The 17,073-nt window shown below is 32.8% G+C and overlaps 1 protein-coding gene across 6 annotated transcripts in view; it reads left to right on the forward strand.

The window, feature by feature from the left end:
• The window catches only part of LOC118202774 (protein Gawky-like), a 105,419-nt gene that overhangs the window by 16,757 nt on the left and 71,589 nt on the right, over positions 1-17,073 (forward strand). For all 6 annotated transcript variants that reach the window (XM_085811859.1, XM_085811854.1, XM_085811856.1 and 3 more), the window contains exons 2-3: positions 1,228-1,439; positions 10,010-10,397. In XM_085811859.1, coding sequence (XP_085667985.1) covers positions 1,230-1,439; positions 10,010-10,397 — 598 coding nt within the window. In that variant the 5' untranslated portion in view covers positions 1,228-1,229. The remainder of the gene's footprint in view (positions 1-1,227; positions 1,440-10,009; positions 10,398-17,073) is intronic.

Raw genomic sequence — 17,073 nt, forward strand, 5'->3', positions numbered from 1 at the left:
TTTCAAAGCACGCATGTGTCGAAATTAGAAAATTGCAACCAGAAAACTATTTGATGTGTATTCGTGATATGAGGAATTTGATTTAAATCATATCAAAGATGGAGTACATCGAGATGAAATACTACATTTAGTAAGGAATTATAAGCTGAATAAAATAATAACATCTGCCCTGAAGATAAGGATAGTGCTGACAGATCAACTTCCAGTTCATTGCGTGCCGCGACGTTTCCTTCTCCCTGCACAGCAGCGTGAAATTGATAAGCAGATTTCAGAATGGTTAGAGAAACAAAGGATATGCCTTTATCCATTTTTTGCAGCAATTCCACTTTTTGTTTGATGGACATCAAAACATGCTTTCGCTTTGGCAGCTCCAGAATATAAATTCTTTTTGACATAATCGAAAGTTCAAGCTTACTTTTATAAAATTGCTCTAACAGTCTGCAAAAAATAATAAGCCATATCCAATTAGAGGATTTGGGAACAATGCAATCTGCAACATTAACTGAAATAGATAATTAGATAATTTTAGCCTAGCTTATACCATGCGTTATACATTAAACGTGCATGCGTAAATGTATTATGCACACGCGTAAATGCATAAGCACATGCATAAAAGTATTATGCGCGCATGCGTCAGCGCATGATGCGTTGATGCATGCGTAGAAAGTTTGTAGCTTTGAGGTCCGGATTATGGATGTCAGGATTAAAGACTTTTGACCGTATGAAGCTTATTATCATGATTTGCTTCTTGTAGTAGCGAAGCATTAATTTTTTTTAATAAAAATTATAAAACATTAACTAAATGGAAAATATTTTGTACATTTTTAAGAAGTTTTCTAAAATGATCTAAGAAAATTTTAGTTATCTTTTCTGGAAAGAATTGTTATATATTTAACACCATTAAAACTATATTATCTTTATTATGAAATGCTTTGAAAATTTTGGGCTTATTTTCACTCTTTAAAAGTAGAGCTTTTAGATTTTGTTTCAGTAAAATAAACTTCTTTCATTTGCTGTTTATTTAAAAGTTTAATACATTTATTCAGTAGTCTGAGGGTATCAACTATGATTTTAGGATACATAAAAATTTTACATATTTGTTATGATATTGATTGAGATATAATTCTTGTTTTAATTTTTTTGGTATCAACATATAATAATTAATTGATTTAATTTTAATATAAATATGATTAATTTGTATGAATAATATATAAAATTTCTTTTCAGTTATGCCACTTGTAAAACAGCATAATACATGGGCTCAAGCTGCAGGAAAAGGTTTGAATAGTGTTGGGAATGGACCTACAAATCCAAGCAATACTGATATGGAAAGTGATCAAGATAATTCGGGGGGTTCAGCATCTAAAGTAATGAGAATGGAAGAAAATGTTAATGAATCACAGATTGCTGCTGCATTCAGTGAAGGTTGGGGACAAAGGGTATGTATGCAATTTGAATGGGTCTTTAATTAGATATGACTTTTTCATGTGTGTGACAAAATATAGCAGAATTTAATTTTTTAGCTGAATACCCCGTCCATGGACCATAAAATATGAATAATGACCTCTGGTATTGTGTATAACGCAGTATTTCTCTATCCATAATATGAATGCATCAGCAGAGATTTTCCAACTCTCCTGATTTAGGTGGGAGACTCCCAATTTCTGACTGTTCTCCCACCAACTCGATTTACAACATTTTTCTCCCGACTTTCTCTTATTTTTAAAATTTCTCACAATTTTTGTGTAGCTCTAATACTTTGTTATTTGCACTGAAAAATGAAGTGATTTGAGCATTAACTAAATGGAAAGGAAGCACTTGGTTATTCTCTAGGTTGCATGTAAAAAAAACCAAAGTAGTTTCATCAGTGAGAAATTATGGTGCACTTCTGCTTTCTGAGTGAGAGCACATGTGTCTGAAAATGTCGTGTTCCAGTTCTCCAATGAGCATCGAGCACCACAGCGTGTCTTAGCCAATGACCACAAAGCAAGATCGATATTATTTTGTTCATCATGATGTTGAACAGTGTGGGTGCATGTGCTTTCGAGAAATAGTTTAAGAAATTCCAATGTTTTCTTTTATTTAGTCTGCGAAAAAGGTAAAATACTCATGTATGTTGCAAAAATCGTACACAGATGACTTTCCATCTACTATTCTCTCAAGGAAATGTGTGAGAGGAATAAAGAAAGTTCACATTTGCGATATGTATTGTTTGTCATGTATGTTTGATATGCATTGTTTGTTATTTGCGATATGTATTGTTTTGCACGGTGGAAGGACCAACGTTCTTAAACATGTACATGCACAAAAACACAAGGATAACATCAATGGAAACAAAGGACCAAAATGTTATTAATGTAAAATGACTGGTCTGCCTTCTTACTGGAGCACCTGTCACTGAATGCATTGGTTCATACTGCAGCTTTGTTTAGAAAAATGTTTCTCAACAGCAAAATCACTAAGAAATACTCAACTGCAAGGTCCAAAATAGCTTCAATTGTGAAAGAAATGGATATGAAAAAAAAAATTTCAGTTATTGATTGCATTAAATTAGTTTCATTCCATCCCTCTACAGATGGAAGTAATAACACCGTTTTTTTTTTTTTTTTTTTTTTTTTTTTTTTTTTTTTTTTTTTTTGTGTGTGTGTGTGTGTGTGTGTGTGTGTGTGTGTAATTGTATATCAAAAGGAGTATGGTAACCTTTTATGTTGACATTACGCTTGGCGATAATTACATATTTGATGCAAAAGCAAAGTTTAAAGTTATAGAAAACATTTAGCAGAAATAATTATCACAATAAAAACTCTCTAAGATTATGTACTGTGCAGACATAGGTGACAAAAGTTTTAAACTTAACCAATTTATTAACAATATATATATAAATATAAAAAATACAATAAATAAATTTGATCAATATCAGAAACGTAAAGTTAAGAGTGTAACATAATCATTGTCAAAAATTACACTTAGTTAACTATTCATCAACCCCAAGGGTTTTTCCTTTAAAGAATATTACACTATTAATGATACAGTAAATACTGGCATTCAATAACTCGCTAAAAGCATATCACAGAACAAAACTACATGATTAATTTGAATTTTACTTGACTAAATAGGTCTATGCTTTTGGCCAAGAAGGCACCTGAAAAATTAAACCTTGAATGTACTTGAATTTATAAATACCGCTCACGGGAAATCACAGCTTGGAAAAACATTGCCGCTAGACCTGAAACACACTTGTGTTAATGATGCTGCCTACAGCAGTTGCTCACTAGAAACCATAACTTGAGATTATCGCCGCTTAAACTTGGAACAGGATGTCGCTCACGGCATTTGATCATCAGGAACCACAACTTGAGATTCAACGCCACTTAACCTTGCAAAAACCAACATGGCCCAGAACCATGGCACCAAAGAGGCACTTAACGTTGGACGACATGCATCACAAGAACGCCTCCGAATGAGAGCTGGAACAGCACACCAGGAGCAATGGAAACACGAACAAGAAGGGCTAAGCCAGAGCGATGCGAGATATTTATTTATATATGAAGTAGACATGACGTCATCTCACGACAGTTAGTCAGCTGTTGGCACGTCTCTGCTTTTCAGGTGATGTAACTTCAAGTTTCGTTTTTGCATCTTAATTAGGCTGGAACAGTCCATTCTTAATACAAACAGTGGCAGTGAAAATGAAGAAGTAATTGCTATATCCCTTTAAAATAAAAACTAAACCTCATGTAAAAGTTAGAATTATTTCAAGAAGGAGAGATGATGCAGAAAAAGGGTTACAATGTGTCATATTTGCAACAATATTTAAGTTAAATGCACTAAAAAATGTTGACGTGGAAAAATTTACCAAAAATTTCTTTCTATATGCTAAAATTAGATTTTGTTGATGATACTCGTAAGTTCAAAGAATACATTTAGGGCTGATTTGTTATTCACATAAACCCAGAACCAGCGCCAGGGTTCGTATGGCTGCTTCGAATTGCAGAATTTAGGACCCACAGAGACTGCATCAGGTGGTAAGATAGCTAGCACCAGCCCTCAATATGGCTTAAGTATATGTTTGAATTTATTTATTCAGAACTCTGATAAGCCTTAGGCATCTGGCAAGAAATAGACATAAGTATAATAAATAAATAATACAATTAAGGCTTAATTGCTCAGTGCACGATAGAAGAGAGAAAATTTAATGGAACAACTTGTTGTTAGTTGCCAAGCTCATGATGCATTGCCAAATATTTAGTGAAGGATAGCTAAATTTGATGATGATAGCCGCTAATTTTAATGGTTTTTCGATATCGCAAAACAAAGGTAAGATTTTTCGATTAATGGATTTTCTAAAGAAATATGGAGAAGTGGTAATAAATGAAGATGATATAAGAGAAGTTTTTCATTGTGATGACAGTGCTTCTCAATCATCAATCAGTTAATGAATGACAAAATTTGTAGTATAGTTTTAGATCCAGAAAATTCTGTTATGGATAGTGAAAAAAGTAGCAGAGAAGTTACTGAAAACGAGAAAATTTTGATTGACAAGTTAGCAGAATTCTTGAAACAGCAGTTACACTACTTCAAGAAGGTAACTCAACAAGAGATTATGTCTGTCTGCAGAATTAAAGAGAAAGTATTAGCACAAAAAAACAAAGCAACTTACATTGAAATAAATGTTTAATAAGATAAACAAATAAATATTAAGCTTTTTTTTTTGTAAATTTTGATACCTTTTAAATCACAAATACTTCATTATTTCATAAATCATGATTTTATATATTTAATTTTATAATTTCTACATGCCATTCTACTAGATTTAAACTGATGATCTAATATCCGAAAAAATCCCAAATCCAGAATCGCCGAAGTTCGGATTTTGGATTTTGTACTGTACTGAAATAAGAAAAATTTTGAAACATGCTGGCTAGGTACCTTTCCGTTTCACTGGCGCAAATCTCGCCAAACAAACTTTGTTGGCGACAACATACAGTATGTACATAAAAAATGTTAACAAATGTTAGGTCTAAGAATTTTTTTATTTTGAAGTCATAAACATTTTAATTATGGTCTAAAATTTTGAAAAAAAGCTAATAAATAAAGACAATAAATTTGTAAAAAGACATTAATTTAAGAATTTACTATGCTTTCATGGTTCAACATCCTGATTCACCGGTTCGTATCACGTTACCCCAAGTGATCTCATCTCGCATAGTTTACGCTACAAAAATCTAATTCTCTCAGTAATTATCTACATTAACTTGAAGTTAAATCCTAATTTGGAATACAAGTTTAAATGCAAGAATTATTTCAATTTGTATAAATAACTAACTTGGAAATTATGTAAAACCACAATGTTTTAATTTGCTAGTGTATTCTTATTAGAATTGATGAATTTAACCCTTGATTTTGCCTGTTCTATATTTTCGCCTTCGGGTGAGCGGTTTGATTACATCCTAACTTGCCGACTTTATTGTTTACGCCAGCAAAACGGAAAAGTACGACTGGCTATTTTAAAGAAACGTTTATCTAGAATCCTCAACCAATGGAACCCACTTCTTGCATTTTTTAAAGAAGTAAGTGCTTCTAGAGTTAAGATTGAGAGGCTCTATTTTAGTTGCTCAATTGAACTTCTAGTATTGAAAGTTGTACGGTACCTAAAGTAAATGAAGGTGTAGTAACTACTTCCACCATTAAAAGTTTGTGTAAGAAAAATAAAGTAATTTCTGTGCTAGTAAGCAGTTTAAGTGGCAGTTCTCAAAATAACACTAGAAAATATAAGCTGAAAGCTGATACAAATTTCTCTCAAAAAAAAACACATTTTCCGATTATTTTAAGTGTATCTTGTGAAAAACAGATATTTTTGTTTTTGTCTTTGGGCTTTAAGAAAGCTTTTTCCTTTTGTACACAATTCTTTTGCCATCATTCAACGTTCTCAATACAGTTCTACAAGGTAGAACTCCATTAATTCATGTTTTGCAGTTGGTGATTTATGATCTGGTAAAGATATTTTATCCAAGTTTGTAAAACCAATCTTTGTTTTGTCTTCTAATTCTGTATATGGTGTGATTTATAGTGAAATAAAAAAGAAAATGTGAAGATTTGGTAATAGGGCTGCAGTAACAAAGTAGTGGAAGAACTTTCAGAGGAAGACAAAAATAAGTTTTCTTTCTACGTTTAGAAGCTACTTCCTCCAAGTATGTGATTGCGTACTGCATAAATTCCCAGTCAATGATAAAGTGATTTTACATGTTAAAGTTGCAAATATTTCTGGTCTAGCAAATGCATCGTTTTCTATTATAAGATATTTTTCAATAGATTTCCAGTTTTACTTTGTTTAGTTTTGAAAGATGATGATGTTGATGTTGCAACTGATAAATTGCAGTTGCAGTTTACAATTAGGAAACTTGGATGTATTTATAAACCTAGGAATTGGGAGTTTACTGATTGAATTTTAAAGTATAGTGAAGTGTCTAGAATAATGTTGGCCATCATGACAATTTTTCATGGTAATGCAGAATGTGAGAGGATTTTCAGTGTTTTTGCAAAACCATTGACTAAATGTAGATGTAATATTAGTAATGCCACATTAGAAAAACTTTTATTAGCAAATCAGCCAATGTGACAATTGCTGTGAATAAAATTATGAAGTTTCTTAGTCATTTCTTAGTCATTTCATCACACAATTGGATGTGCCGTGAGCCAATGAGACAGCCAATTAAAAATTCAGAAATGTATTTCAAATTTGCATCATCAGATTTATTATTGTTTAATACTAATAATTTGTACGTTTTGCAAAATATTTCTTTTGCTGTGTTTTATGGTACGTCTAAGAAAACTTCCAGTGTACAAATAAAAGGGTGAAATATTTTTTTTTATTAGATTAGCTGTTTAAAGTATTTCAGTTAATTACTCGATATTAATATAACTGAAAGTGAGCATCTAAATGTTATGGATATAGATTATATCAAGAATTCCGCACATATATTGAATGAAGCAGATAAGAGGTAAGACAAAACAATCCTGATTTTGTACTAGTATGTTTAGTTGTTTCAAAACAATTTGTTGTAAATAGAGTATTAAAAAAAGAGAGGTCATGAATTTAAGAGAGAGAAATTAAACACTGTTACTGCTTAAGAAAACAGTTATTTCATTTGTATCTTATTTCAACTCTTTGTAATGTAAACGTGAAATTTATTTGAGAGTAAATTGATAGCAGAAATTTAAAGGCAGCGTTTTAAAAGCTCTTTGCAAATTCAACGGAAAAATTGCATGTGAAAGAAATGATAACCATAAACATTGCTTTTACAAACAAAATAGTGTCTGAACAAGAGGTTGAGCCATCTATTATAAAACTGGTTAACTAACTAATGAAATTCAGTATATTTCCAGTTGGAACATTTGAGGGTTGATCTTTACATTATGGTAACTTGGCGTTTTTTTGGCGAAAATTTGCCGACCAACTCTCCTACAGCAACCCTCTATTTTTTTTTTTTCCCGCCGTCATTTTGTCTTCACGAAGTAAAGACATGTTTCTTTTCTTTTTATCTACTGAACACTTCTTCCAACAATCTAGTAGCCGAATTACACTTATGCTAGAAATTTTATCTAACAAAACTGCTTAATCATGACAAATATTCACTGCAAAATTGGGAAAAAGTGCACAATACCATACTCCTTACGCGTTTTTCAAAATAACACATACACATAAACCATGTACACGCCGACTTATTTTTACTTAAAAAAACATCCCAGAATTACACAAAAATGGCATTGCGCACACTCTTCACTATATCCATGTACACTGCTTTTTTCTCATAAATTAGAAAAATTTCACGAAAATACATGACAATTTTCTGAATCTTTAAACTCGGTAAAAAGAACATATATGAAAGTACCTGATCGCAAAAAAGTATATACCCTTTCCAAATATGAACATTTCCACATATAAAATAAATAAAATATCCAAAAACTTTTACCTCTAAATCATCTATTATACACATCACCAACGAATTCATACCACAAGCATTACAAATACTTAGTGTCAAATATTTAAATTATTTCCATGCACGTTTACTTCAACTTAAACATATACCAAATTCCTACAAACATAAAATTCACAAAATAACTATCATTTAATTAAACTATCACTAAACCATGTACACGTCGACTTATTTTTACTGAAAAAAACATCCCAGAATTCCACAAAAATGGCATTGCGCACACTCTTCACTATATCCATGTACACATGAAATATTTTGCATCATTTCTGCTATTTCATGCTCTGTTAAACATTTTCGACGCTTCGACATTGCAACGGTAAAAACAGAAAGAATTCACATCTAACAAGATCTAATTATTTTCTAAAAACTGAATTGCAAACCAAAATACCCAACGCTTCAGCGAAAATAAAACTTCTCTGCTTACAATAAACAACTACCACATGCGAATTTAAAGAGACGTCATAAATCAAGCCATTCGTCTTGTGACAGAAATTATAGTTTTTAAAACGTTCCAGGACACTGGCACAAATACGTGACAGTTGGGGCTGAACGGGAAATTGCTCTGGCACGCCTGCGTGTCGGCCGGGAAGTGAGTGTGTTCGTTGCTGGCACGTAGACTTGACAGTCGGCGCGAAGGGGTTAAGCTGAGTAAACAGATGACTAGTTAATTAAAAAAATCAATTAATAATAAGAGCTAATTTTTATTTCAATTTTTTTAAAAATATTGTATGTGTGGCCCTGCAAAATTTTTTCTTTGCAATGTGGCCCTCAAATAGTCATAGTTTAGACATCCCTAATTTATGCATTCCTTGTAATCATAATCTGATAAAATCTGTTTTGTATTTTTGTATTTATTTAGCATTTAATGAAATAGTAATTTTGTCCATGAAACTTTACATATCATTAGGGTTGCTGCCATCTTGTTAAATTTTGGCCCTGTGTTCATGTTTGACATTAAATGGATTCAGAAACATACCATTAACAGAAGAATACTTTTGTTGGTTACAGTAATTGGGCATATGTTAAAAAAAATTATCAGTTGGATATATTATTGAGAAGTAAAAGATTTAAATTATTAAAAAGTTCTTATTACTTTTAAATTGCTCAGTTTGTAAAGAAATTACAAATTTATTAAATTTGAAAAGAAATTAAAGATTTTTTTTTTTTTTTTTTAAATTGGCTGAAATTGGCTATCCTTGGCACATATTAGATAAATTTGTTGTCTCATGCTTTGTAGAGTAATAATACCCAGCCAATTTAAATATGTGATAAATACTTGGTAGCTTAATATAATGAAAGCAGCAATTATTATGAGTGTTACATTAGTTTCATTATGTCTTTGTGAACATTTTTGCGAGGACTGCTTAAAATATTTCTAATGTCAGTAAATTGAAAGGGGGTTAAGGTAATAAATTTGGGAAGATGTTCTTAAAAATGGTGAATTGTAAATGTATGTATAATAAAACATGGAACTTGAAGCTGAAAATTTACAGTGTGAATGAACTGAATCTCTTTCAGAATAATGCTTTAACCATTCTAATTTCTTTCATGAGCAAAATCTTTAATTTTTTTATTTTGCTGAAAATTGGGCTTGATATTGGATTATCTTCTGTTAGTATTTAGTGTATTAACTAATATGCATTTACTGTATTTATTCCATGTTACAAATTATATGTTTATATGAAAAAATTGCTTTCCATTACATTTATTCCTTTATTATTACTCAGATGTAGATGAGCATTACATTTGTTTTATCCCAAATTAGGTTATAATTATCTTTCTTATACTGTTATGACTTTTAATCATTAGTTATTCTAGTCAAAAAATGTAAAGTCATTTAATACTATACCCATTAGCAAGTTGTAACAAATTGTGTGTGTGTGTGGAATGATAAATTCTAGCTTTTTACAGATTATTTTTCAAAATAATTGTTTTCATTAAATTTCTGTATGAAACTGGGAGTATGGGAAATGCAGATTAACTTAAAATGTACATGTACATTTCTAAATTAGGGAATCAATCAAGAAACTGCTTGGGATGTACCTTCCTCTCCTCATTTGAGTCCTAAAGAAGGGAGCACTTGGACGAGCTCTACCAGTACTGGTACAGAAATCTGGGAAAATAACATTCGCCATCATATCAAGAATTCCAATGTAAAAGCACCTGCTCAGATACGTGAACCATGGGGTCACACTCCATCAACACACATTGGTGGAACATGGGGAGAAGAGGAAGATACCACTAACTTGTGGACTGGTGTGCCACAAGCCAGTGGTGCCACCTGGGGAAGTGAAAGCAACACTTCAGTTTGGGGAACAAATCCAGTTGAAGGTAAAAACTGGAGCAGTCAGAATAATTCCATGACTCCCTCAATGAATCCAAATTGGGGTAGTGAACCACGTAAGTATTTTTATGCAATATATGTATTTATAGTATTTTCATATTTGTATGTCGGTATCAAATAGTTAATTTTTATTCCAGTTGAATAAATTTTACAAATTTGCGAAATGATGCCAAACACATTTATTTCTGTATCAAACAATTAAGTCTATTGTTGGAAGACCTATAAATTGCTGAGGATTAAAAATTCCTTAGGAATGAAAGTGATGTAATGTTTGCATATTTAAAACTAACATGTATATAATTTATGCATGAAGGTTTGTGTATATTTATACGATTTAATGTTTTAACACTTGAAAATCATATGATACATAGGTGTAAATATCTAATGAAAATATGGTACTGTTGCCGTACCCTAGACAAGAAGCTATGAAGGTATGAAGGAAATTTTGGTAGTGATCTGAATACAGTTGTCAGGGTAACTATCGCAGCAGTGTGACAAACATTAGTATTATTTTTTAAAGACTATGACTTAGCTATGTTTCACAGTGTAAATTTAAAGCAGCAGTTTGAATAATGACAGTTAAGTAAATTGATTAGCTTTTTATTTCAATTTTTGGCGAATCCCAGAAATCCATGAAGTAACATGAAAGATTTGAATGCCTCATAAAAAGATGCAAATGTTATGAATATGATTGTGAGTATTAGGTAAGCATTTATTGGTAGGTTATCATTTTCTGTTATTTGGCGAAACTTCTAGTCCAGGATAAGCCACAAGTGCCAAATAATCATAATAATTTATATAGTTTGTGATAATTACAATAAATTTATGATCCATATTAATGAATGTATTAAGTCAGTATTAGATTTATTTATTTACATGAAAATTAAAGGAAAATACTGTATTGGCCCATTTTAATACAGTACAAAGTCCGTAATCCGGACTTCGGCGATTTATTAAACATTTCTTTCAATGCAAGTTGTTTAAGTTGCTTCGTTTTTTGTGCTAATACTTTCTCTTTAATTCTATAAACAGACATAATTTCTTGTTCAGTTACAAAGTTCCACTGTTCAAGTCCTGCAATTGCTGTGTCGAGAATACCGACTAACTTGTTAATCAAAATTTTTCCATTTTCATTAACCTCTCTGTCACTTTCTTCATTATCGGAAGCGGTATTTTCTTGATCTAGAAGCATACTACAGATTTTGCCATCCGTTAATTGAATGATGATTGGGGCGTTGTCGTTGCAATGAAAAATTTCTGTTATATCATCTTTATTTATTACCGGTTCTCCACATTTCTTTACAAAATCCAATAACTGGGAAATTTCACCTTTAGTTTGCGATGTCCGAAAATCTTCAAATTCGCGGCTATCATCTTCATCGTCCTCACCATAAAATATGGTAGCTCGCCATAAATTATGGCAAGCATTTTTTAACATATCTGAAGACACATTCTCCCAATGCACATGCGTAAAGCATACAAAAAAAAAGTTTGTGGCTTTGAGGTCCGGATTATAGATCATTCTGGATAATGGACGTCCAGATTACGGACTTTGTACTGTATATATTAGAAGGACCTATATGTGAGATGAACTCAATTTTTTTAAGGAATTTTTTAAATATTAAAGGTTTACATATAAAATGGCATCATATATAAGCCAAATATGTTAAAAGATTTTCTGCTAGAAAATTTAAAGAGTCTAAATTTTATGTTAGAAGTTAAATTAATTAATGTGTTTTCAGCACTTCCTGATTATCCACACCTACATCCTAAAATGTTACCAGCCCTTATAAAAAATTATAATTCAGTAAGAATTATGTAAAATAGCGACTGATCAATAAAAGCATAAGAAACATCCGTAATAAAGCATGTATTTTCTCTCCCGTCACTGTTCTAACCGTGTTCACAGCAATCTGTTTTATCTTCAAAAAGCATCAGAGAATCGCAGAAGCTCCGCACTGTGTACACAGTGTCAAATTTCCATGTACACAGCAGTCTGCTGCTAATAAAAAAGAAAGAAATGGAAGAAGTGCACAAATTTGACATTGCACATGTTTTCTTATGTACACAGTAATCTGTTTTCACTTTAAAAAAATAATAATAAACAGAAAATTGTACAGATTTGTCATCACTGCATGAATTTTGATCCATGAAATTATTTTATTTATGAAGTATAGCTTCATAGAATGTGAATTTTGCCATTTGCTTCTGTTAAACAAGATGCTGTACTTCTAAAGAAATACAGTGCTTTTTCATCACCCAGAAAACTGTATAGTCCTATTACTTAATAACCTTACAAGGGGAAAAAATGTTTTCAGTGCTACAAAAATAAACACTAATGACTAGCTCTTGTTTGCTATGCATGTGCACATACCTGAATTGTTGAATACATTTCCGAGACATCATAAATTGCCCATTTTAGCAGCATAGTGTGATGTAAAATGAAGCATAACTTAAAACATAAACATAGCATAACTATAATAATTAGATAACCTCTGTCATGCTATTCAATTAAACATAAGTTAGCTTCATTTTATTCATTTTCCATTAACTTTAAATTTGCTCCTCCCAATCAGCTTTTGATTAAGAACTAAATAGCTGAAAAGTAGCTGCGATTGGCAGAGGCTTTTCATCTAAAATTATTGACCAAGGCAGTTAAAATTCTCATCTCAACACATCAAAAGCCACTCTCACATTTTTGGAGATTATACGAATTCTCTTGTCATTCATATCTTTCCATCAGTCAGCTATCAAATTGCATGTATTTTACAGAAATTCAACTTTCGGGTCATTTTGACGTTTGTTAATAAAATTCATAATTCTGTATATTCCATTCTGAATATGAACTCTGGGTAATACAGTCAAAAGTCGTTAATCCGGACACCCATAATCCGGAATGATCTATAATCTGGACCTCAAAGCTACAAACTTTCTGCACATGCGGCAACGCATAATGCGTTCACGCATGCACGCAATACTTTTATGCATGCGCATAATATGTTTATGCATGCACGTTTAATGTGTAACGTACGGTATAAGCTAAGCTAAAATTATCTAATTATCTATTTCAGTTAATGTTGCAGATTGCGTTGTACCTTAATCTTCAAATTGGATCCGGCTTATTACTTTTTGCAGACTGTTAGAGCAATTTTATAAAAGTAAGCTTGAACTTTCGATTATGTCAAATAGAATTTCAGATGCTGGAGCTGTCAAAGGATCTAAAAAGCGAAAGTACGAGGTATATTCGGAAACTAAGTACCGTTTTGAAAAAAAATAAATAAATAAATAAATAAAACAATTTTTTCGAATCCAATTTTATTTTTACATGAAAATACATGTCTTAAACTGTTTTTCAATGTAGTTTCCGCCAATGATCAAACACTTGTCATAGCGGGTAACCAGTTTTTGTATACCATCATCAAAGAAACTTCCCGCCAGTTTCGATAACCACGACTCCACAGCATTTTTCGTGTCATCATCATATCCAAAGCGCTTGCCACCAAGCTCGCGCTTCATGTGCAGGAACAAGTGATAGTTGGACGGCACCAAGTCCAGGCTGTAGGGCGAGTGATCGAACTGCTCCCAATGAAACTGTCGAATTAACGATTGAGTGACACCAGCAGTATGGGGCCGAGCATTGTCATGGAGCAACACAATTCCTTTACTGAGCATTCCTCTTCGTTTGTTTTGAATAGCAAGCCTTAGTTTTGTTAAAGTCTCACAATATCATGCCGCATTAATGGTTTCACTTCTGGGAAGAAATTCAGTAAGCAAAACGCCTTTCCTATCCCAGAAGACAGTGCACATGATTTTTTGTGATGACATTGTCACTTTGAACTTTTGTTTTTTCGGAGAATGAGTGTGTCTCCACTCCATTGATTGTTGTTTCGATTCTGGTCTGAAATGACACACCCAAGTTTCATCACCTGTCAAAATTTGGTTTAAAAAGTTTTCTCCCTCATCACTGTACTGCGTGAGAAATGTCAGGGCACTACCAAGTTGCTTTGTTTTGTGAACATCAGTGAGCATTTTTGGAACCCATCGGGAACACAGTTTGCGATAATTCAAGCGGTCAGACACAATTTCGAACAAAACAGTACGTGAAATTTGTGGAAATGCCTCTGAAAGAGTTATCATTGTGAAGCATCTGTTCTCATGAATTGCTTCATCAACTTTCCTTACCAAATCATCGGTGACAACAGAAGGCCGACCGTGGACATTTGTTCGACCTGCATTAAACATTCTTACCCACTTTCTCACCATTCCATCACTTATCGCGTATTCACCGTAAACTTCTGTCACTTGACGATAAATTTTGGCCGATTTAACATTCCTCGCGTTCAAAAATTTAATCACGGCACGAATCTCACAGTCAGCGGGAGAACTAATTGTCTTAAACATTTTGAATGTGCACAGCAAACTGAAAACGCAACATAGAGCAACCAAAATGGCGACAATTGAAAGTCAGTGAACAAGAATAACTAGTGCGCATGCGCGGGACACCTACCACAGCGCTGTGACGGCGCTAGAATGAAACAGTACTTAGTTTCCGAATACGCTACGTATGTTTCGATGTCCATCAAACAAAAAGTGGAATTGCTGCAAAAAATGGATAAAGGCATATCCTTTGTTTCTCTAACCATTCCGAAATCTGTTTATCAATTTCACGCTGCTCTGCGGGGGGGGGGGGGGGGGACGTCGTGGCGTGCAATGAATTGGAAGTTTGATCTGTCAGCACTATCCTTATCTTCAGGGCAGATGTTTTTATTTTATTTGGCTTATAATTCCTTACTAAATGTAGTATTTCATCTCGATGTACTCTGTCTTTGATATGATTTAAATCAAATTCCTCGTCATTATAATTCGCTTCTGATAGTGAAGAAAGTGACACAGAGGTTATTGAAAATGAAAAAATTTCGATTGACAAATTAGTCGGTGTTCTTGACACAGCAATTATAGGACTTAAACAGCGGAACTTTGTAACTGAACAAGAAATTATGTCTGTTTAATAGAATTAAAGAGAAAGTATTATCACATAAAACAAAGCAACTTGAATAACTTACAATGAAAGAAATGTTTCATTAAAGTAAACAAATAAATAATAAGTTTTTTTTTTGTTGTAAATTTTGATACCCTTTAGATAATAATTGTTCTTTATTTCATAAATTACGGTTTCATATTTTTAATTTTATAATTTCTGCATGCCATCTTACCAGATTTAAACTGATGATCTATAATCCAGAAAAATCGATAATCTGGAATCGCCGAAGTCCCGACGAGTCTGGATTAAAGACTTTTGACTCTATACAGCATGCCTTGCCAGTGTGGTTTAATTTACTAAGAGAGCCTAAAAATTTGAACATGAGCCAAACACTGGCAAAAAAAGAAATGCGTAAATCCTCTGTTTCCCAATACTGTTGGTCAGAAAACCACTTTTTCTATTTTTCTGTAACCAAAATTATTCAAAAAGCATTGGGGGATTAGATTTTCTCGAGGCATTTTACATTCATAAAAATCTTTCAGTTCTAGTTAACGATTCCAATTCATCTTTACGCTTAGCTTTTAAGGAAATTACTTCATAGTTGTTTTCATTCTTCAGTATAGAGTGCCAGTAGCTTTACTTCCTTCTTTTCATTCTTGTTGCCTTATCACTGGCTTTTCTTTCTGTTGAAGATATGTGTGGTTCATTTTGTTTAGTATTACAACTTTGTGAAATCAAGACGAGCAGATGAATAAAACAGAATTAAAGTTCCTGCCTTAATAAAGCGTAATCCAAGCTGCGGATGTAAGGAATACAATCAATATTAGCACACACAAAATAACATATTTATTAGGTATTGGAAGAAAAAATCTAGCAATGATTACAAGCGTGGTTTGCTGTTCATTGCATAAGATGAGAATGAGTCATACAAGGAGACAATGTTTCTTCTTCTTTTTGGATCAAGTCAGTTAATTACAGTTAGCAGGCAGAAATTAAAGTGAGAGTGTACAGCTTCATCACTGTCATTATGAATTGCTCGACAATCTCCCACTCAATGAGCTGTTTCGTCCAGAGTAAAGCCAATTCCATATAATAAATATTCCAGCTCTTGTCTGGGCAAGGGTTTCGTGAACATGTCTGCATACTATCATTTTACTGTTGCAGTGTTGTAATTTAACAATTCCTTGATATTGTAGATCACATACATAGTGATATTTCACGTCGATGTGTTTGGTGTAACTGCTTTTTCTTTTCTGGAAAGATTTATGCATGATATATTGTCCTTGAATACAATGTTACCTTCCTGTTGAGCGAAACCTAAATCTTCCATCAGTTGTCTAATCCATTGTAGCTCCTGCAAGGTTAAGGCTAGAGCGATATATTCAGCTTCTGTTGAAGATAGGGCGACACAATTTTGTTTCTTGCTTCCCCATGATACCGTACTGTTTCCTATTTGAAATATATATCCGGATGTGGATTTTCTGTCAGAGGTATCTCCTGCCCAATCAGCGTTACTGTAAGCTTTGATGACTGGTGCACCATTGGATTTTAGATGTAATATGTAATTAATTGTAGCTCTCAGATATCGTATGATTTTAATGATACTGTTCCAGTCCGATGTTGATGGTTTTTCTACTTTTCTGCTAAGTATTCCAACAGAATTTGCTATGTCAGATCTTGATACTGTTGCTAATAGAAAAGTGCTCCCACTGCTTCCCTATATTTCCGATTATCGGGGAAAACGCCATTCT

This window comes from Stegodyphus dumicola, chromosome 2 (genome assembly GCF_044657685.1).
Source record: "Stegodyphus dumicola isolate Sdum_Otavi_A_Nest chromosome 2, ASM4465768v1".
NCBI classification, from domain to species: Eukaryota; Metazoa; Arthropoda; class Arachnida; order Araneae; family Eresidae; genus Stegodyphus; species Stegodyphus dumicola.